At 39.7% G+C, this 23,309-nt stretch overlaps 4 protein-coding genes across 5 annotated transcripts; 3 read left to right on the plus strand and 1 right to left on the minus strand.

The window, feature by feature from the left end:
• Window positions 1-182: 182 nt before the first annotated feature.
• Window positions 183-929, plus strand: LOC110370814 (ATP synthase subunit C lysine N-methyltransferase). The gene has a single exon (XM_021326792.3). The coding sequence runs from the start codon at window positions 265-267 to the stop codon at window positions 856-858; it is 594 nt and encodes a 197-aa protein (XP_021182467.3). The 5' UTR covers window positions 183-264; the 3' UTR covers window positions 859-929.
• Window positions 866-2,321, minus strand: LOC110370813 (probable 18S rRNA (guanine-N(7))-methyltransferase). Its single transcript, XM_021326790.3, has 6 exons — window positions 2,163-2,321; window positions 2,045-2,082; window positions 1,773-1,951; window positions 1,496-1,689; window positions 1,226-1,415; window positions 866-1,139 (listed from the first exon to the last, which is right to left on the minus strand). Exons 1-6 carry the CDS (start codon window positions 2,199-2,201, stop codon window positions 949-951), a joined length of 831 nt encoding a protein of 276 aa, XP_021182465.3. The 5' UTR covers window positions 2,202-2,321; the 3' UTR covers window positions 866-948.
• A 141-nt stretch (window positions 2,322-2,462) lies between these two features.
• Window positions 2,463-13,707, plus strand: Dna2 (DNA replication helicase/nuclease 2). Its single transcript, XM_064040504.1, has 23 exons — window positions 2,463-2,625; window positions 2,701-3,304; window positions 3,616-3,737; window positions 4,066-4,202; window positions 4,536-4,746; window positions 6,285-6,515; window positions 6,602-6,740; window positions 6,960-7,119; window positions 7,475-7,590; window positions 7,834-7,954; window positions 8,400-8,588; window positions 8,929-9,029; window positions 9,141-9,276; window positions 9,366-9,500; window positions 9,736-9,902; window positions 10,448-10,553; window positions 10,891-11,026; window positions 11,314-11,403; window positions 11,525-11,628; window positions 11,883-12,066; window positions 12,490-12,675; window positions 12,919-13,110; window positions 13,429-13,707. Exons 1-23 carry the CDS (start codon window positions 2,599-2,601, stop codon window positions 13,630-13,632), a joined length of 3,798 nt encoding a protein of 1,265 aa, XP_063896574.1. The 5' UTR covers window positions 2,463-2,598; the 3' UTR covers window positions 13,633-13,707.
• A 251-nt stretch (window positions 13,708-13,958) lies between these two features.
• LOC110370791 (gephyrin) lies at window positions 13,959-21,577 on the plus strand. Of its 2 annotated transcripts, none has more exons than XM_064040349.1 (10): window positions 13,959-14,136; window positions 14,309-15,065; window positions 16,050-16,204; window positions 17,171-17,312; window positions 17,461-17,540; window positions 17,797-17,903; window positions 18,418-18,577; window positions 19,090-19,201; window positions 19,575-19,780; window positions 20,739-21,577. In XM_064040349.1, the coding sequence occupies exons 2-10, from the start codon at window positions 14,318-14,320 to the stop codon at window positions 20,874-20,876; spliced, it is 1,848 nt and encodes a 615-aa protein (XP_063896419.1). In that variant the 5' UTR covers window positions 13,959-14,136; window positions 14,309-14,317; the 3' UTR covers window positions 20,877-21,577. The 2 variants fall into 2 exon arrangements, with proteins under 2 accessions (XP_063896419.1, XP_063896418.1); XM_064040348.1 differs by having other exon boundaries at window positions 19,575-20,459; window positions 20,739-20,878.
• Window positions 21,578-23,309: the final 1,732 nt, after the last annotated feature.

The following is a 23,309-nucleotide window of genomic DNA, read 5'->3' on the forward strand; positions in this document are numbered from 1 at the left end:
CCTTTTGTTTGTCTTGCGAATAGAATATTCCTCGTTCAATTAAGCTTCATTGATAATGGTGCCCTATTTTTATTGTTGAAAATATCGTATTATTTGAGGAAATAAAAACTTACAGTTCTCACGGTCTCACCTCTAAAACCATTCGCCTTTCAACTGTCTTTGTCATGTCAAGTCAATCGATTGTCAAATGATTTTATAACCTAATTTTCTCAGCAATCAGTATAAACAATGTTCTGATTCGAATCATTAATCATATTCAAAAAAATGGAGTTAGAGCTACTCCAGGGCTCGGAATCTAAGAGTCCAACAAATCTCTCGTCTACAGGAAAAGCACTCATATACGTAACTGGAGGCCTAGCGGTTGGTGTCAGTATTATTTGCATACCGTTTACAGCTCCAGCGCTGAGAAAAGTATGTTTGCCTTACGTTCCTGCTACCACCGAACAACTCCTTGGAATTACCAAAGCTCTGGCAGGTCGAAGTGGTAAACTGTTGGATGTAGGGTCGGGTGATGGAAGGATTGTATTTACAGCTGCTAAACTGGGATTTCAAGCAGATGGAGTAGAATTAAATCCATGGCTTGTATACTATTCCCGAATCGCATCATTATTAAATCCAGAGTGCAGAAGCAGCAAGTTTTACCGGCGTGATTTATGGAAGTTTGACTTAAAGCCCTACAACAATATAGTCATATTTGGTGTTGAGCAGATGATGACAGACTTTGAGAAGAAGTTGCTTGCAGAAACAAACTCTGACACTGTCATAGTAGCTTGCAGATTTCCCCTGCCTAACATGATTCCTGTGGAAACTATTGGAAGTGGTATTGATACAGTTTGGAAATATGTTGTAAAAAGATAAACCAAAATATAACTTATATATTTTATTAAATTTTAGCTTAGTCTTTAAATCAATATACACTGTTGTTTTTACACATAACTGTTTTTATTACTAAAAGCGACCACTTCTTTTCCTGCCTGTGTATTTTGTGTCAGGCTTTGTGTCTTTGCCTTGTTTTCTTCTCCTTTCTTTTTTCTCTATGATCCAGGATCTTGAGTTTTTGAGTGGCTTTCCTCTGATGTTCCTTGTGGCTTCTCTTTTAGCATACTTCACCTGGAGATTATTATCTGCTTCATCTGTACCTAAAATAAGATTTAGATTCAGCATATCAATTTCTCCAATATTACCATAAACAAATTCGATTGGCACATAACTCTTTGATAGTTACCTAGTGCTTGAGGTAGTGGTGCAGACCCTCCAGTCATTAACACCAAGAAGAACTTCTTGGCTTTGGCAGAATTAGGAAAGTCTACAACAACACCTCCATAGAAGCCAGCCTTCATGGCCTGAGAAGTGACAAGGTCCATTTGACTCTCATTCTCTGGGTAGAACTGGAATACTGCTCTGGCTGATCTGGACTGCAATTAAATTATATTTTTAAAGTTTTACTAGTAAGTTAAAAATATTTATTAACGTGGTTTAATGTATTTTGACATACCAAAGAGGCATAAAGAGAACTAAAGAACTGATGAAGCCTCTTGACAGGATTGTGGGACTTCTTATCAGCATTGAAAAGCCATTGCAAGGCTGACACAGAAACTGCACCATCAAAGCAGCCTGCTCTGAATGGTACTCCTTCACCCATGTCTGATAGCACTAGATCACCTTCAGTCTCTCTTTCTTTTGCTACATCTGCAATAACATAAAGTTAAGTTATGAGTTATGAGAAAATGACAATACAGTGATTAGTTACTATTTTATTTTTTATTAAGTACCTAACATTGCAGGTGATATGTCCATGCCAATCCACATGTGTCCATTTTCTTCTAACACTGTTCCAGACAGGCCGGAACCGCATCCTATGTCGAGAAGGAGGCACGGAGTATCTTCTGGTAACAGTAGTAACTCTATGCAGCGTTCTGTCATCTGTGCCTGGATATCAATAATACGCGAACTGAAAACATATTTCATCAAAATTTTTCTTTATCCAATCCCCATATAACCGATATATTGTTATTGATAGATGTCGATTGTGGAGAAAACTCACTTTTGTGTGTATTTTCGGGCCTCATCTTCATTGTAGAACTAAAAAAATTAACATTGGATGAATAGGTGGTAAACAAAACATATTTTGTAATAGTTTTAATTTTTAAACGTAGTCTTACAACTTCAGGCGGTGCTTGATGCTCTGGCCTCTTCGACATTTTGAGTAAGTTGGTGCTTTAAGGCCTTAATGTTTATTAATTAAAATAATAACAAAGCCACGCGAGACTTAACCTCAAAAAATTGTCGGTGACGGTGACACTGACATTTTCTTTTTAGACAGTTATTTTCTGAAAGTTGTCGGACATGCTTGGCAGGAAAAACCGTAACTTCTGTGGTTTTTAACCCCCGACGCAAAATCGAGTTTTTTCCAGAAAATTTAGCACCTCTAGTGGTAATGTCAAAATCACCTGTTAGCATTTATGTCATTTGTAAACATGTCAAAATAGCGCGGGAGCAGGCAAAGCTTATGTATTTATTTGCTTTTATTTTGTTTTCTCTTTATTTGGAAACGTTCTAAAGTATTTTTCGTAGTATTAATTTAATTACGCTTACAACATGCCTAGAGCTTTAAGTTTAAAAAAGGTAAGACGCATTTAAACTGATGAAAACGAAATCACAAACTGTTTTATACTTAACACATTATTTTAAACTTTTCAGACGGCTGGTCCTTCTAAAACCCAAAAATCTATAACAGATTTTCTTAAAAATGCTGCCAACAGTGGCAGTCTGAAGCCAGCTAAACCTGAGAAACAAGAAGATAACATTGAAAACAAACGGGTTAAAAGAAAGGCGCCGTCTCCCAGCTCTAAAGATGATACTGATGTAAATGGGTCATCCACCAACGGTATTTCAAATCATGACGATAATAAACACACACCGAAGAAAATTAAGACTGAAACTAACAGACATAACTGTTCACCAACTAAAAATAATAATCAGATGAACAAGTCACCAAACAAAGAAAACATATCTGATAAAAGAATTTCTCCAAAGAAGATCATTATGATTGACTTAGTAGATAACAAAAGAAATAATGAAAATATAGATAATCTTAATGTAAATAACAAAAAAACACATCCCATTATTGAAGATAATCAAAAAGAACTTGAAGATATCATCAGTTTGTGTAATGAATCATGTGTTAAAAATGGTGATAACTCAGAAGAGAACATTATATTAGGATCTGTGACTCCAATAAAACAGTCACAGTGCAAAAGTAATATTAGTCCTACTAAAACTCTTAAGAAAAGCCCTCTACAAGGTATGTATGTATAACTAGATGTTATCTACTATTTTGAATATTCACTGTTTTTGTATATTTATCGAAGCAGTACCTTTGTACTATTTTATGCTATCTCTACTTCTTTCATAAATTCACTGTGTACATAAATGGTGATATAAATTAATAAATAGATTACAGAACAATAAAAAACAAAATGTTGACAGTTGCTATTTACTGCTATTAAAATATAACTCAGTAAATGCAAACAATATGGTGTTCAATAGACAGTCTTTTTCTATTGCCATTTGGTTTAATACTTTCCATTGCATACATCATCTCTTGCTTTACAGAGTTATTCAGTTCACCAACCAATGTGTTGTCTGGTGAACCTATTGTAAAAGACCTGGATTTCAGTACAGAAGATATTTGTGATGACTTTGTTGATGATTGGGGAGTGGATGATATTGAAGAGGTAATATTACTTATTTTTTATCATTTACTAAATAACAGTAAAAGTAGTAAAAAATACAAGCTTGTGATTCATAAAGCAAAATGTTATCATGACTCATTACAACAGCCTGTAGATTATATTTGAAGTACAGACAACACTCCAAGATGATCAACATTTAATCTTATTCTTTAGAGATAAAGTTGAAAATCAACTAAAGAAATTTGACAGATTGCAGTAGCTTTGAATGCTGTTGTCTATTCAAAGCATTTCAGAAATGTTCAAATCAATGGCAAAAGTAAAGTATATGTATTTTGAATAAAGCAATAAAATTGGCTTTAATATTCCACAGGATTGTGTTGAAGACCTAGATCTCAATACAATTCAGCGCTGTGAAATACTTAAAGTTACAACAAATACTTCAAGAACAGAATTGAGGCTCAAAAATAGTGAAGACAAGAAAGCAACGTGTTTTGTTGAAGGGATATGGTAAGGATTACATAGTTTGTTCTCTGGCCCATTGAGTAATAATGACAAAAAAAATAACTGTGTGTATTAGCATCTTCATACTGCAACCCCAATTTATTTTATGTTTACCGGTTCCATTCCTCTGTGTCCCTTGTTATACTAACATTCACTCCCTTCTTATGCCATCTATCAGACATTCCAATCATATTTTCATCTGTCTCCGTCCCCCTCTCCATCCATACACATTCATACAGAGTGTGTTGTACACTCTTCATCAAGCTATGTACCTCTTATTGAAAAATACTTCCAAGTTTTACACATCAAAATAATAAGAATTTAATTAAACAATTTCAGGTGTGACACCCCCCTAATACCAGGAGATACTGTCAGTATACTGGCATCACGAGACTCCAGTGGTTCCTACAGCATAACAAACTCATCAGGCCTGCTAGTGTTGCGCCCAGACCATCTAGTGTCCAGCACTAGTGTTGTGGCCGGCGTGTTCTGCAAGCGTAAGGCTGTGCTGCAGGAGCGGTGGAGAGGGCTGGACTCTGCTAATATGGCGGTAAGTGACACTCAGTGGGTACTATAGTGTAACAAACACATCAGGCCTGCTAGTGCTGCGCCCAGACCACTTGGTGTCCAGCACTAGTGTTGTGGCCGGCGTGTTCTGCAAGCGTAAGGCTGTGCTGCAGGAGCGATGGAGAGGACTGGACTCTGCTAATATGGCGGTAAGTGACACTAAGTGGGTACTATAGTGTAACAAACACATCAGGGCTGCTAGTGTTGCGCCCAGACCACTTGGTGTCCAGCACTAGTGTTGTGGCCGGCGTGTTCTGTAAGCGTAAGGCTGTGCTGCAGGAGCGATGGAGATTACTGGACTCTGCTAATATGGCGGTGAGTGACACTAAGTGGTTCCTATAGCATGACAAACTGTCAGGGCTGCTAGTGTTGCGCCCAGACCACTTGGTGTCCAGCACTAGTGTTGTGGCCGGCGTGTTCTGCAAGCGTAAGGCTGTGCTGCAGGAGCGGTGGAGAGGGCTGGACTCTGCTAATATGGCGGTAAGTGACACTAACTTTGTTATATAGTGTAACAAACACATCAGGGCTGCTAGTGTTGCGCCCAGACCACTTGGTGTCCAGCACTAGTGTTGTGGCCGGCGTGTTCTGCAAGCGTAAGGCTGTGCTGCAGGAGCGATGGAGAGGGTTGGACTCTGCTAATATGGCGGTAAGTGACACTAACTTTGTTATATAGTGTAACGAACACATCAGGCCTGCTAGTGTTGCGCCCAGACCACTTGGTGTCCAGCACTAGTGTTGTGGCCGGCGTGTTCTGCAAGCGTAAGGCTGTGCTGCAGGAGCGATGGAGAGGGCTGGACTCTGCTAATATGGCGGTAAGTGACACTAACTTTGTTATATAGTGTAACAAACACATCAGGGCTGCTAGTGTTGCGCCCAGACCACTTGGTGTCCAGCACTAGTGTTGTGGCCGGCGTGTTCTGCAAGCGTAAGGCTGTGCTGCAGGAGCGATGGAGAGGGCTGGACTCTGCTAATATGGCGGTAAGTGACACTAACTTTGTTATATAGTGTAACAAACACATCAGGGCTGCTAGTGTTGCGCCCAGACCACTTGGTGTCCAGCACTAGTGTTGTGGCCGGCGTGTTCTGCAAGCGTAAGGCTGTGCTGCAGGAGCGATGGAGAGGGTTGGACTCTGCTAATATGGCGGTAAGTGACACTAACTTTGTTATATAGTGTAACGAACACATCAGGCCTGCTAGTGTTGCGCCCAGACCACTTGGTGTCCAGCACTAGTGTTGTGGCCGGCGTGTTCTGCAAGCGTAAGGCTGTGCTGCAGGAACGTTGGAGAGGGTTGGACTCTGCTAATATGGCGGTAAGAAACCTAAAAGAAGCTTTTTGAAATCTAAAAAGTTTTTTCAGTAGCAGGATAAGTGATTTCAGAATTTTACACAAGTTTTATAAAAAAAAAACTATAATAATGACTGTTCATCAGTATTTTTAACCAACTTCCAAAAAAAGGAGGAGGTTCTCAATTCAACAGTTTTTTCCTCGATAGTTGAAGTACATATTAGTTTTGATTTCAGATGACAACAGGAATACTAATACACGAACTAGTCCAAAAAGCTCTCACTGAGAAGATAACATCTATAGAGCAACTGCGTTCTATAACCGACGTCATTATAAAGGAGGCGGTGGAAAGACTCTATGACGCCGGCTTGAGTGAGGAGGAAGCAAGGAATAATATATACAAATATATACCGCCTTTAGCCGACTTTATTAACACTTATGTTGCTGAAAAACCACCTACAGTTGCAGTAATGATTTTTGTATATTTATAATCCTTTAAAAAAATTTAGAGCTTGGTCAGATGGTTGTTAATATATGTATTTACTTTTTTCAGCACGTCAAAAAAGATAAAAAGAACTGGTCTGGACATATTGATAAAATATTAGACATTGAGGAGAATCTGTGTTGTCCAAAATTGGGACTTAAGGGGAAAATCGATGCAACGGTTCAAGTCACCATTCATGAAAGAAATGGTAAGAAAAATTCCTCACCACTTGAATCCATGTTGCACAGAAACTCGCGCTTTACTAATTGCAAAAAAAAACTGCCTTTGTAACATAATAGGTACCTGAAAAAGAGTGTTTGGAACCATGCAACTACCTTTTTTTATTTCTGTATTAGGTATATATGAAATAAAAACTTTTAAAGGTCTTTTTACTTTAAAATCTCTAGGACCCTTATTTATTTTATAGGTCGTCAACGGGCCGTAGTTCCTCTAGAACTGAAGAGTGGCAAGGCATCAATGTCGGCGGAGCACCGCGGTCAACTGGTTCTATACGGCATGATGCTAAACCTGCAGAACTGTGAGGACCCCACGCAGGCGGCGCAAAGAGGCTTACTGCTGTATTTGAAGTTAGTTAAAATACTACATGAATAATATTTCTGCATGTATGTTAGGGTCGTATACCAATATATTTATAGGTACATAGACAATTTAGATCTAGTATTGAAACAGGTCCCTCAATCATATGGTACCTTTTCCTTCAGTCAGTTGGGTTTAAAAAAATATTACATTTGGGATTGGAAGTTCTATTTTTGCTTGTTTATACATACATATAATGCCTCCCATATTTGTATCTCATTTGGATAGCTTCCCTTCTGATTATCCACAATAGTCTTCCAATATCACCCAGCAGTGGCACTATGGTAGTTGGGAGCGACATTTCAGCTAAGACGAGCTCTAATAATATGTCACTCTCACGTTCAGGGATGGTGTTGAGTTACGTGAGGTGAGCTGTGGGTACCCAGAACGCCGCGACTTGGTGATGCTCCGTAATCAATTAGTTCAGTACCTTACGCCGTCCCCTCAGAGCGTTGACCCAGGTATGTTGGCCAGTTTTCTTGTATGTATTAATGTTCAGACACTTTTGATAATTTTTAGACATTATTTTGCCAGGTCTCTCTTTTAAGACCATATTTGGGAGAGGTTGAAGTTTCGAAGTAATGATCTTTTAACTGATACCTATCATGATATATCTTCTGAACTTTTAGTCTTATAAAACCTCTCAATTTCTTTCTTGAAGAGAAAATCACACATTTTGCTAACGGAAGATTTAATTTGTTTAGAGAGTCTGGTAGACATAGAAGAGGCGTCAATAATGCTACAACAGAAGCTGCCGGAGCCGGTGGACCATCACAACGCCTGCTCCAAGTGTCCCTACCTCACTCTATGCTCTTTGCATTTATGGTAAGATCATCAAAATCTCTTTTGAACGTGCCTTTTGTATGTATCTATTTTGCAAATTATTTCATCCTTTACAAAGTAAACCCATCTTTATTTTTCCGATTTCAAAAAAGTAGAATCTTCTCAATTCAGATGTGATTATTCGTATTAAGTCTCATCCCCCTAAGGGCCTAATTAAAACTCCTACTCGTAAAGGAAATATTAACAGCCTTACTTATAAAAATCTCTAGTCACCTTCTAAGCAACATTTTAACTAATCAGCAACGTTTATAAGTAAGAATTTCTTTAAATAGTCCTTAAGTATTAATTATAATTTAATTCACGTTTATAAGTAAGGCTGTATATATTTTAATTCTTACTATTGAATTTAATAATTAAGTCTTAGGTACATGTCTTATCTTAAAAAAAAAACATTGATACATCATGTAACCTTTTTCGCATATGACAGGCATACAGACGGCCCAAGCGTATCTGAGTCTCATCCCCTAACTAAACTACGTACAGAAGCTTTAGGCCACTTGACACCCAAGCATATACAATACTTTCTTCACTGGACCGCCTTACTCAAGATGGAAGAAACTGGGCAGATGGTGGCGTCTCCCTTACACGCGTTATGGACTGATAGTGTTGAAAAGAGGTGAGGATATATTTGTTACTTCACTACATAGCTGTTTTCTGTGGTTTAACCCGCGGGAGAACTTCTTACAGTAAAATATACTCTATGTTATCCGGCATAGTGTAGCTTCCTATTATTTGGATGAGTAAAAAAAACTAAGTGTTTTCTTTTTATTATATTTGTAGACAGTAGATTTCTCTTTCGGTACTAGAGTTTTGCTTGCCGAAGTTAGCCATTTAATACCTTGTGCATGCACAGTAGTGTTTTGTTTATACATTTTGACTTGCATGAAGTCATTTGTCGCTAACTTCAGACAAGCAAAGCTACCACGAAAACTGTAATGATATTTGAAACATTGCAGAGTAAAGCGCGGTACATGCGCTGGTAACCTGAAATTGATAGCAGTAACCTATTTAGAAGACAGATATCTGCATATCTTTCATCGCAAGACTGACGATAGAGGTAAGAAACTACTGATAATTACTATTCGGTCAAATTTTTCTGCGAATCACAAAAAGCCGTTTATGTAAAAAGGCTGGAATAAGTGACCAGCTCCTTCAAACTTTTTTTTAGGTGTTAACGAGGTGAAGTCCAATAAAGGCCCACAAGAAGGAGAATTTTCTATAGTCAGCATAGAGAACCGTCCCTGGATAGCCGCAGGAGTTGTAACTGTATCCAATTCTAAGGAGATACATATATTTTTAGAGAGGTATGATGATTAATTTAGTTTCTACACTTTTTGGATAAAATATGGCCGACTTTTGGATGTATATAATTTTTTTTTTATTTTGGTTTCAGGGATGTAAGTAGTCGTTTGCACAAAGACACAGTATATCACATAGATACATACGAATCGTACGCAACCACTGTACAGAATCTGACCAATTTAGGCGTTCTGATGGAGGATAGCGAACGAGCGGACAGACTTCGGAAGTAAGTAGAAAGAAACGCATCCGTCATTCCCTCCCATGGGATAATTTGTAGAAGATTTTTGTATGCGGCCTTTGGTCGTTATCTGCCACTTCGACAGTGCATTTAGGACCTCCTCTGTAACCTCCTAATTGTCATATGACAATTCAATCCCCTTTCGGCTCTACATGTTTTTATTTTTATTACACCATATTTAAGGATATACCTATAAAAATGACATCATTTATTCCATTTCCAGGTTAATAATAGACAAGGAATCTCCCACTTTTGAGGGTAAACTCCCACGAGAAGTGGGCAGACTGGGCACTCGGCTGATGCGGAGCCTGAACGTGCAGCAGCAGCGGGCAGTGCTCAAGTGTGTCGCTGCCAGGGACTACGCGCTCATGCGGGGCTTGCCTGGCACTGGTAACTCCAATTTTGGACTTGGTTAAGGGTTTTTTAATCGACGATCTAGCTGTTTCCCGCTGTTTAACCCCCATCCCACTCTTTGCCGGACCCAGTTTCCAGTCGTACCCGGATAAAATATAGCCTATGTTACTCGGGGAAAGTCTAGCTTCACAATAATAAAATAATTTTTCAAATCAGTTCCAGTTTTAGAACCTTCAAAGTTAAAGTCTTTTATCAGAGTACAACATGCATGGCACTTGCTGCGTTTACTTGTGTGTGCTCAGTACTAGAACTGTAGGTACTTGTGCTACGAACTTAATTATATAGTTTGTTATAATTTAATTTGTTTTAATTGTAATATAACCTCCCCACTCAGAGACATTCAATGATTACTTAAGTCGCTCCTTAGTGATGGAATGTCATACAAATCCTTCACTAAAGAATGGCTTAAGTTACCATTAAATGTCTCTGAGTGGGGAGGTAACACCCTTAAAGTTAAATTTACGTCATCATCCCTTAGCAGCTTATCTTCTAGATCTGATGTAATGTATGTCCTCTCTCAGGTAAGACGCAGACGATAAGCGTCCTCATACAGATGCTAGTCGCGCTGAAGCAGCGCGTACTCGTCACCGCGCACACGCACTCCGCCGTCGATACTGTGCTTAGCAGGTCAAATATTTCATTTATTTATACCATTGAAGATTATGAATAATTTGCCAGATATCCAAATGTCCAAAATAATACTTTACTACACTAAAAATGGGGTATCTCTCCTTTTTGTTTTTTTTGGCTTTATATTTTTTCAAATCCACTGACAGACATGCGTATTACTAAGTAGCCACTTCTTCCTAGCAAAAAATGTAAATAAAGTGGTTCACTACGAAACAGTATTTTATATAAATATTTTGACATTTAATTTCAAAAAGTTCTATTTTACAGCCAAGTTTGAATTCATGATTTTGAGTTGTTTATGTTCAAGATATATAATGTTATATTTGTATGCCAGGTTACCAGAATCACTGCGTGTAATGCGCCTGGGCTCGTCAAGTCGCGTGGCCGCCGCGCTACAGAAGCGAAGCGAGCAAGCTCTCACCGCTGACTGCGATACTCCTGAAAAACTTGCCGCCTTGTATGATTCTATGGTAATTACAATCAATTTTTATTTACGATGTTTTAATGTTAGCTTCCGCCAGGGATCTTACCGACATCCCGTGGTAACTACTGACAAAGCGTTATAAATTCAGCCTTACCCAATAAATGAGTTATCATTAAGACCATTTTTTAATCGCCCAGTAGTTCCTTAGATTAGCGCGTTCAATCAAGGAAACAAAAAAACCCTTCAGCTTGAGAAAATAAGTATAGATTCTACACTTTCTAAGAGCCACTATTTCAGTTTTAGTACATAATAATGAATTTTAATTATTTCCAGGATGTAGTAGGAGTGACGTGCTTAGGAGCAGCTCACGCGATGCTCACCAAAACTACTTTCGACCTTTGCATCGTTGACGAGGCTACACAGGTACATAGATACCTAATCATAATTTTATGTATATTATCCTAATGGTGTAAAGAAACAAAACCTCATTTGATCAATAAAAAAAATTGTGAAGTTCAGGAATTTCTTTTTTTTTTCATTTCAGGTGTTGCAATGTACGGTGTTACGGCCCTTATTCGCGGCGAAGAGATTTGTCCTAGTGGGAGACCCTGACCAGCTACCGCCCGTGGTCAGGAGTCGGGCGGCAAGGTAGGTTATCATCATCTTTCATTATCTACTATCATTTAATGAATGTTGGGAAGAGTAAGTTAACGTATCCACATTAGAAAATTATAGATAAAGTGCTGTTACCCGCATATTAATACGCGGCCCTTTGGAACTGTGAAATAAATTTTCTAATCGGATCAGTAATTTTAGAGCCTTCTTTGTTAAAAAAAAAGGAAACGTTTCCTCATTATTATACTACTATAGATTCTAAAAACCTACATTATTTCCCTTTCTAGACGCCTAGGCATGGAGGAAAGTCTATTCCACAGACTGATGTGCGAAGAAGCGACGTCTACCTTACAACTGCAGTACCGCATGAACCAAGCGCTGGCCGACATTGCCAACCGCGTGGCCTATGACAACAGGCTCAAGTGTGCCAACGAGAACATCGCGCAAGCATGCTTGAGTATCGATGTGTTGGTGGGTATTACGTTAAATGACTACTTGTAGCTCGTATTAGCTGAATACTATCACATTTTTAAGTTTTGTTCATTCTTCATTTCAGTACACATACATAGACGACCTTTGTATCTTAAACCTTAAACCACTTGTCCCAAGCAGGGCCTCCTTTCATACAGAGAAGGAATGAGAATTCATATAAATAAAACCACTAGGCTTGCTGAAAGCCCAAAGTGGATTGTCGATCTCAGATATTCATTTGGGTTGCACCAGTTTTCAAATCTTTTATTCTCGAAGCTAAAGGACAACCTTTTTTTAGTCCTTCCAATATCTTTTAATATATGCCTTAACTGATGCCTATTTGTTTCTGAGATGTTTGCGCATCTTGCATAATATTGCGCAAAATTGCGCAAACTATGATCAGTGTTCCATTTCCTCTTTCAGAAAATCCCCGAACTATCAGACTCACCGTGGCTATCGACGGCGTGTAGTCCTGAACAGCAGCATGCAGCATTGTTCTTAGATGTGGAGGCTGTTGATGTGGGCCAAGGTGTTCCAGACACTAAGAACTCTTGCGCAAATCCCATTGAAGCTTGCGTTGTCATTGCCTTGGTAGAGGCTTTGAAAAAGGTCAGTCAAACTATTTATTACGTTTGTTAACCACCCGTTTCCTTAGGGAACTATTCCCCGCACCCAGATAAATAGTAGTCTATGTTATGTAAGCTATATATTTTATTGTCAAGTTTCATCAAAATCCTTCTTGCAGTTTTTTTGGGAAAGATGAACAAACAACCATACATACCAACTTTGGATTTATAATATGAATGGTAGAATAAAATTTCCGATATAATAAATTACGTTATTTCTTTCCAGGGCAACGTGAAACCTTCAGACATAGGAGTGATAGCTCCCTATAGAGACCAAGTGTCCCTTCTGCGTCGTTCTCTCTCCCACCACTCGGTGGAAGTCAGCACGGTAGACCAGTTTCAAGGCAGGGACAAGTCCGTCATCATATATTCTTGCACTAAACGACTGGATAGTAAAAGTGATGATAAGAAAGTTAAGGTAAGAAATCTACCCAAATCAACTAATACTTGTGATAAAAGTTTTTTTGTTATACTCTCCCAGTCATAAATTGCGATAAAGGTTTATTTGAATAACTTTCTTTAGCGGTTTAAGGCCCATTTTCACAGAGAACATAAATGTCTGTTTTTTCCTAAAACCAAATTCATAGTTATTAAGAAAAATTGAAGTTTATGCTGTCTGTGAACTTGGTTCTAAGCTTATCCGATTGTTTGTTTTATTCATGCATGGGATGTGGGCTAAACAGCTAGGATGAAAAATTAATGTTTCATATTCCTGAACATAATTTTCATTTTACAGGAAGGTGAGGTATTAAACGATCAGCGCCGTCTCGCCGTCAGTGTGACCCGAGCGAAGCACAAACTCCTTATAGTGGGCAACTCTATGGCTTTGCGTCGATACGCGCCACTACAGAAGCTCATACAAACCTGCACTATCGTCCATCTAGATAAACATATCGTGAACAAATTATGTAATAAATATAAAATGCATGTAACATTATGATGTAACGTGAAAGTATTTATTATCTTATTGTGCCTTAATGATTGGTTAATTAAGTATATTTTTGTAAGCCTTTATTTTTAGTTTGGATATCATGTGTTAGGTATGTTGATTTATTAAACAATTCTTATTTTCATAGATGACGTATTTCATTCTTTTGTTATAAGCTTCGTATTCCGATACGATACGAAATTACAAACGAGGTAATCGTTGTTGCCGTCTAGTTCGGCTAAAAATGGGCTAAAATTACTGAACGTATTTGTTAGTGCCGTACAGTTGCCTACCTTGCTGATCTGTCAATGTCAAACGCTTGACACATACACAGATAAAAAACTCTTTTTTTAGTTTGTGTTTGATTAGAGCCGGTGTTGAACCTGTTGTTATTTTTAATGTGTTTTTAATACTGCATCACTTATCAGTGTGATGTAATAAAGGTCTTAAACGGGTTCATTCACCAGCGTATCAGTTAAAACTTAAACAACTACAGTGATTGCCGGATAACTGAAGGTAAACAGATTTTTATTGAGTTACTTATTTTTTTTTTACTTATATGAAACTTCATACTACTGAACTATGTATGATAATTATGCATATTCGAAAGTTATCGATTTATTTTTTACTGGAATTCTGCAGACTTACGTAACTTCTGCATCCAAATAATTAACAATTTATTAAATAGGTCTTCAAGATGGTGAAAGCAGTAGCAGTTATCACCATCAGTGATACTTGCTTCAAGGACAACACTAAAGACACCTCGGGGCCGGCTCTCGCTGACTTTGTCAGAGAACTATTCCCTGAAGCCAACCTCCATACAATCATCATTCCTGATGAAAAGGAAATCATTGAACGGGAACTCAAATATTTCTGTGAAACCAACTTAGACTTGGTATTAACTACCGGAGGAACAGGATTGACACCTAGAGACGTTACTCCAGAAGCGACTAAAGCAATCATACAGAGAGAAGTGCCGGGTATCACAACCGCCATTACACTGGCTAGCTTAAAGAAGACCCCAATGGCCCAGCTTTCCCGTGCCGTTGCTGGTATCAGAGACAAAACGCTCATAGTCAACTTCCCAGGCAGCAAAAAGGCTGTCACAGAATGTTTTGAAGTAGTAAAGCCTATCCTCCCACATGCTATATCTCTGATCCACAATGAGGTAGCCGAGGTGAGCTACATTCACAACTCCATGCAGTTTAATCACACTTGCATGCACAGCAGTAATGTGGACATCAGTAAAGTAGCTCTAAGACCCAGGGAGTCTCCGTTCCCCATGATAGAAATGGCAGAAGCCTGGAAGACAGTTGATGATGTGATGTCAGAATGGACGGAGAGATTAGAAATTGTGACGATTGAAGAAGGACTCGGCAGAGTGGTTGCTCAGGCACTACATGCTAAAGAGCCTATGCCACCTTTTCCTGCGTCAGTTAAAGACGGTATGTATTATTTATTTTCCGCATTTAAATACCATGGCCAGACGTTGAAAAGTAAATTCTATAATATGATATGATAAGATTAAATAAGATGTCTGTCTGTCTGATTGAATCACATGTTAATCCAATGTGATTACTCTGATAGTAAACTAAGCTAAATATAGAACAATATGGTGTAATAAAGCATGTAATTAATCTGTAATTACTTTGATTATAATCTTACTGTCTGCAACTGATAAACTATTTTTATACAAAAATTGCTTGCTATTTATAGATTGGTACAAATCATATGTACATAGGTACTTCCAATAATTACACTCACTATTTTAAACTATCATTGTTAAGTTTATGCACTATTTGCATTTAATTTATATACTGAACTATTCTTGTTGTAACAAGTTTTAAATCAATGACGAAACATGATATTACCTATTATTGCCCATTCCAGCAATTGCATAGTTATTTCAGCAATTTGTTCCGCTAGTATATTGTACATAACAACTATATAAAACATGTTTTCATGAAACTATTTCACCTTGAAACTCTAATTAATATGCAACTTGGTGACAGTTTTTTGTTATCAACATTTTTTGGAAGTGGCAGGTACACACCTGAGTAAATATGCTGGTGATTAGTTGTCAGAATGTTGATAAATTTATTGTAATAATGATAGTCAACTTACAATAATTAATTGAAATTGAAACAGAATTTTAAAATAGAAGATTTGAAGAAAATATAAAAAAATAGAAACCTTCAGATAATACCTCAGAAAAAATACATATCGCGCATAAAATAAAATTCATCTTGCTAAATAAAGATATTCCAATACGAAAGATGGTCCAAAGTGTTTTTTAAATACTCTATTTTTATCTGACCTCCCAAAAAGAAGGAGCTCTCAATTCGACTTAATATTTATTGTACATTATATATATCATAATACTGTTCTCATCAGTTTGTCATTACTAATTTCTTAATAATATTGTTCAGGCTACGCGTGCCTCAGCATAGACGGCGCGGGTCCCCGCAAGGTGCGCATCGCGGTGACTGCGGGCGACGCTCCCACCGCGCCGCTCTGCGCGGGTGAGTGCGCTAGAGTTAACACCGGCGCTGCGTTGCCTGCGGGGGCTGATTGCGTTGTACAGGTGAATAAACGTGTTTTTAAAAGACCCCTTAGGGGTTCCTAATAGGAAGGAACTTTATGACCCTTAGACTTGACATTTAGAGCTTTCGCTCTAATACCACTTATTTGATCTTTTTAAATGCACTAGAGAAAAATATAATTATATATATTGCTGATCTGAAAGGGCATGGAACCCGACACTTCGTACACTATAGTTGCACTTGCTATCACTAGACAAACGAACACGGCCATCCAGCATATTAGCACATAAGTAAATAACATAAGACTAGTTCTAGCCTTGTATTAACTAGTATACAAGTGTGTAATTAAGAGGACATAAAATACAATGTGTATAATATTTATTTAATAACTGATCGACGATCGCATCAATCACGTTTGTTTATAATGCGTCCAAAAATGCTTCAAGTCATTTTGATTATGATTTGCATTGATAGGAAAATGATTTATGACTTTTCTATTGCAGATGTTATCAAACAATAACATCTGCAATAGAAAAGTCATACATGCCTACTTATTAGTTATAAACAGAAGGTATATTAATGTACATTTTGGCGCTCGTCTTAATAAATCTCGCCAAGTGTAAGTGACCAGACTGAGAATGTTGTCATGCCTATTAAAGACTTCATCACTATCACTCTTTTAACAGTAAACACACATATGTTTGTCTACAATAAAGGCAATTAAAAGTACCTACCTATTTATAATTTACTTTATTGAGGGAACTACTTTAATTCCACGGTCATAATACTTTCCCAAGATTGGAGCCAAAGATCTAATCAGAGAATAAAGATTTATATCGTGTTTTTCATATAGGACAGATTTATAGAGATTTATATTTATAGGTTAAAAACAAGAGTAACACTGTCGTTCTTAATAAATTTTAAAATTACTCCGATACGATAGTAGGGCCATGAAATGAAATATTAAAAACCCCTTTCTTATTAATTGAATACATTCCCTTTACCAGGTTGAGGACACAAGACTCATATCAGCTTCCGAAGATGGAATGACGGAGCACGAAGTGGAAATCCTGAAGGCGCCTGAACCTCAGCAGGACGTCAGGAATGTGGGCTTCGATATACCTATGGGAACCGTGCTTGTTGATAAAGGTTTGTTTCCTATGCTATAATAGATAAAGATTTGTATGTAATGGCGTCGACAGCGATTATCGGCCACGGCGGCTGTTCTCACTGTCACTAAGGGGATCAGCCAGCTGCACAGCTTCACACTTATTTTAAAAGCTAATAATAATTTCAGGACATATATTAGACTCAGCTAAAATCGGAATACTTGCGGGAGCTGGATATCAAAACGTGACAGTTCGAGCGCCTCCCAAGGTATGTATACCGTCATTTTATGTGCCCATCGTCTAATATAAACCGAATCTCAGACAAAGAAGAGAGTCCCGTACACTCTTTTTAAGCATAAGAGTAAGAAAAATTAGGTATATGTTGCAAGTGTTGTTATGCAATATTTATTTTTAAGTAAATTCCAAAACATGGTTATCCAACCCATAAGGTAGGTAAATGTGAAAAGCCAAATGTGGTGAAATATTCAAAAATTGTACAGAGCTTCATTATAAATTGTGTGTAGGTGGCGCTACTTTCGACGGGTAACGAGCTACAAGAGCCTTCAGATGTGAAGTTAAAACCGGCGCACATCCGTGACTCCAATAGGACCATGCTTAGGGTATTACTCAGGTAAGTAAACGATGCCCATATTTTTCTTACTTACTTTCAGGTCTTATTTAGTGTTTCTATGATACGATACGATTCATGAACTGTACACAAAAGTTTTGGTGTAATAGATTAGGTGCCAAGTATTCGTTTTAGGTATGTTATCAATCTATTTTAAGCACTACACACGCTTCTGGTGATGAGTTAATATGCCTAAGAAAAACTAGCTTCCTCCCGCATCATTTGGGCCTACTGCGCACACCCGGATAAAAAAGTCTACTTCCTTCCTTGAACCCACAAATCAAACTCTTATGACACGAAATAACTATAGGTTGTTGTCAACAGTAACCGACCCTTAACGAACAAACGAAATATTTTTCCCTTTTTATTATGTACTCATCATCATCTCCCGTGCCTTTTCCCAACTATGTTCGGCTTCCAGTCTAACCGGATGCGGCTGAATACCAGTGATTTACATGGTGCCCTTTATTATGGACCTCTTTATTATGTTACTTAATATAGATATATGTTTGCACAGAGAGCACGGCTACGACAGCATAGACTGCGGCATAGCGCGCGACACGCCGCCGGAGATCGTGGCGGGCATCGCGGCCGCGCTCAAGCTGGCCGACGTGCTGGTCTGCACTGGCGGCGTCTCCATGGGCGAGAAGGATCTACTCAAACCTGTGCTGCTCAAGGTATGGGAAGAGGAAATATATAAAAAAATATGTCTTACTAGCTTCTGCCAGCGGTTTCACCCGCATTCCGTGGTCCGAATAAAAAGTAGCCTACTTATAGCCTTCCTCGATAAATGGGCTATCTAAGACTGAAATAATTTTTCAAATCGGACCAATAGTTCCTGAGATTAGCGCGTTCAAGCAAACAAACAAACAAACTTTTTAGATTTATATTATTACTTAGTATAGATGACTAGGTATAGGTATGGGTACTTTGGTAAGTATATTGAAGTATTTTTTCCAGTGTGTAACTTAAGGCATTTTTAACTGACTTCTCCAAAAGGAGGTCAGCGATTCGGGTGTTTTTTTTCTGATATAATAATTTACGGTCACCGGTGCCTAGTACTTAATAAATACGTGAATGATAACTTTTTATGTACTTTTTTATGTGTCACAAAAATATATGAATCGTGTACAATATTGTGCGCACGAGTTTAAAAGCAATCCTGTATAGCGTGGTGTGTTCATCGCAGGATTTCAACGCTACTCTCCACTTCGGGCGCGTGCGCATGAAGCCGGGCAAGCCGTGCACGTTCGCCACGTGCGAGTTCGAAGGCAGGAAGAAATACATCTTCGCGTTGCCTGGTACGTGACTTTTAATTATTAAGATTATTTGTTTCGATTTACTTTAGATTGCTTGTACAGTTTTCATATAACTCGATGTCGTTCTGAAATTTAATTCCGATCACACGGGTCCTACCTCTTCCCGCCTCCCTTGCCTGCTGTACGCTGATACTTAGAATTGGTTTTGCGCGATGACTCGCATAATCTCTTGTGACCACGAATCGAACTGCTGAGCAATGGACTCCCCAATAGTCTTCCATCTTTTTCTATTAGAAGCGTGCTGCGGTCAGTCAGTGAGGAAAGTACCTAAACATTCTCGCAAGCGCTTTCATGGTCTACCTCCATTTTCCATCTTTGGGAGGACTATAACAGATAATTTTTTTTATATGTCCAGGTAACCCAGTGTCAGCATACGTGTGCGCACTTCTGTTCGTGATCCGCGCGCTGCGCGTGTCGTGCGGGTCGCGCGGCGCGTGGGCGCGCCTGCGCGTGCGCCTCGCGCACGCCGCGCAGCTCGACCCGCGCCCCGAGTACGCGCGCGCCGAGCTCGACCCGGCGCAGGACAGGGACATGCCCGTCGCCACCATGCTGGGCAGTCAGGTACGTTGCTCTGTACGTGCCGCGCAGCTCGACCCGCGCCCGAGTACGCGCGCGCCGAGCTCGACCCGGCGCAGGACAGGGACATGCCCGTCGCCACCATGCTGGGCAGTCAGGTACGTTGCTCTGTACGTGCCGCGCAGCTCGACCCGCGCCCCGAGTACGCGCGCGCCGAGCTCGACCCGGCGCAGGACAGGGACATGCCCGTCGCCACCATGCTGGGCAGTCAGGTACGTTGCTCTGTACGTGCCGCGCAGCTCGACCCGCGCCCAGTACGCGCGCGCCGAGCTCGACCCGGCGCAGGACAGGGACATGCCCGTCGCCACCATGCTGGGCAGTCAGGTACGTTGCTCTGTACGTGCCGCGCAGCTCGACCCGCGCCCCGAGTACGCGCGCGCCGAGCTCGACCCGGCGCAGGACAGGGACATGCCCGTCGCCACCATGCTGGGCAGTCAGGTACGTTGCTCTGTACGTGCCGCGCAGCTCGACCCGCGCCCAGTACGCGCGCGCCGAGCTCGACCCGGCGCAGGACAGGGACATGCCCGTCGCCACCATGCTGGGCAGTCAGGTACGTTGCTCTGTACGTGCCGCGCAGCTCGACCCGCGCCCCGAGTACGCGCGCGCCGAGCTCGACCCGGCGCAGGACAGGGACATGCCCGTCGCCACCATGCTGGGCAGTCAGGTACGTTTCTAACAGCTCTGGAGAAATATTAAGTCAGAGGGGTTTCACTGCTAGGCTGCGGGATTGTCCGAAAGAATTACCGCGGCCCTGGTACATAAAAGCCCTTATGTACTACTTTGTATCTACATTCCTTACTTATGTACTCACTACTGTCAGCTTATGAATAATAATATTGTACACTTACGAGTCAAGACGCCATTACCTAAGCCCGCGGATAAAATACAACCGGAGGAGGCAACTTATTGAAAGCTTGACTAATGATATCTATCCCGTTAACAGTGTAGCAGTCGTCTTCTAAGCGCGTGCGGGTCGAACGTGCTTCTGGAGCTACCGGCCGCCACGGCGTCTCAGCAGCGACTGCCGGCCGGCGCCGTTGTCTCCGCGCTCATTACCGGCAGGCTTGACGTGTTCTCCTAGATACGCATGTGTAATCCTCGCAAAACTCGAAGGCGGTCTACAGCTAAATTCGGAGCACAAGTACGCGCATATTGCCCATCCTTCACGCACTCCTGCCACATGCTATCTGCGCAGGGAAGCATGCAATGTTCCATGCCGACAAAAAGTTTGGCGAGAACTACACTTAGCATTCGCTCTGCCTTAGTGACTTAATAACTGTAATATGCTAGCAAAAGATACAAAAACCTTAGAATAAGCCATCACTTATGACTTGTGGTGTATAAAATTTTCAAAGCAAAACAATTTCAATCATAACTGTGTAATATGTCCAGGCTTAGCCAATATAGGTAATCTCAGTGTGAAAGTAGGACGATTTAATAACAAAAACATAAATTACACTTATATATTTTGTCACTGTCTGTTGTCTCGCAGTGTGAATCTCAAAGAAGCGAATACATATATTTTCTTACAAGTACCCAGTAATTTTAAGTTAAGTATTTCAATCATTACCCGACTGCGCTAGGAGGCTTAAATACACATTATATAACGAAATCAAACTTAGAAGACGGATAATACTATTGTATCTATAGGTCATATAATAGCTCAATAAACTAAGTGATAATAAACAAGTAATAAAAGGAAGCGCAACGTGCGCAAAAATAGTAATGCAGAAGATAAAATATTATATTTCTCAATAATGTTAATTTGTACACTAGTTCTCCATAGTGATATTTTTGTACGGTGCAACCGCACATTCCGCACATCAGCATTTTACGCCACTTACATTTTAATTCATAATATATGTTCAGTTCGCGTTGAGCTACCAAGTTGGTCAAGCGTTCTCGTTACAGCCAACAAGGGCTGCGTCACTCATTTCATTCACTCATAGTCCATTAAGCTCATCTTTACCTTTAGTACGTTTCGGTTAATACAGTAGTGTTCAGTACTTAACAATCTTTTATTCCTTTCCACCATCATCTAAAGTATTGTAGGGTCCAGCAAGGGATCATACATATTTATGGTCCTTCGAGCCGGATTTGCATTTTGACCACAGCATACGGTTCATACAATGTAACACAATTAAAAGACAATCAAGGTTTTTATTTGGACAAAATTGCAAACATGCAACTAATCAGAGATGAATGGAAGATAGTCACATACTATGACATGAATTCACTTTGGCAAGGTACCGAAGCATGCAGTAAATACCTCGGCTACTTAGAACAGCTATGCAATAAGTTTAAAGAAACATCACATTGTGACGTAATTCAAGTTCAACTAAAGCATGAATTCTCAGAACTCGAGTACTATAACCACCTGCTGCTGAGTCAGCATACCGGCACGCGCCGCGCACGAGACCTGCGCCGCCGCAAGCGAGGCCTTATCAACGGTGTAGGGTATCTTGCAAACAATTTATTCGGTGTACTTGATGAGAGATTCGCAGAACAATATAAATTATTTATTCAAGAATATAAAACGTTAGGACATATGATACCGGCGTCCGGTAACATGCAACCGGATTATTATTTACCGCACCATTGTGTATTGCGAAACGATTCCACTACGACAGCACTTCGCGTAGTTTTCAACGCTTCATCAAAAACAACAACAGGAACTAGCTTAAATGACGTCATGTTAAAAGGCCCAAATCTACAGCAAGATCTCCAATCTTTACTATTAAGGTGGAGACAATATCGCGTTGCTTTTACGGCAGATATCGAAAAAATGTTCCGTTTTATTTGGCTAAATGAACAGGATCAAAAATTCCAAAAAATCATATGGAGGGATACTACTGACATGCGTCATCAGGTATACCAACTATGCACGGTTACATACGGCACCAAGGCCGCACCATTTTAGCTATGATGACTTTAAAACAACTGGCTGAAGATGAGAGACAAAATTTCGACAGTGTTGCAATCAAGGCCTTGGAGCAGTCATTCTACATGGATGACGTCCTTCATGGGTCGCATTCTGTCGAGTTAGCAGTAAAACTAAAGCAAGATTTAATCACATTGCTAAAATCAGGGGTTTAATTTAAGAAAGTGGTCGTCCAACGTATCAGTCTTACAAGACGATGCAATCAGTGCGAATAGAGAGCAAGAAAATTTCGATTTTAAGGAAATGGAGACATCAAAAACATTGGGATTACGTTGGAATTCAAAACAAGACTTATTTACATTTCAATCAAAAATGGAACCATCAAACAAAACACCAACTAAAAGATCCATGTTATCAGACATATCAAAGTTGTTTGACCCTCTTGGTTGGCTGTCACCGTTATCAACAAAGCTAAAACTACTATTTCAGCAAGTTTGGATGTCAAGTAGTCAATGGGATGACAAGTTACCCGATCAAATTAGCAAAGAATGGCTAAACATTAAAGATGACATGCACAAAATCAATCAATTCAAGTTGGAGCGTTGGCTGGGTACAGGAGAAAACAACACGCTA

The sequence above is a fragment of the Helicoverpa armigera genome, chromosome 22 (assembly GCF_030705265.1).
Source record: "Helicoverpa armigera isolate CAAS_96S chromosome 22, ASM3070526v1, whole genome shotgun sequence".
NCBI classification, from domain to species: domain Eukaryota; kingdom Metazoa; phylum Arthropoda; class Insecta; order Lepidoptera; family Noctuidae; genus Helicoverpa; species Helicoverpa armigera.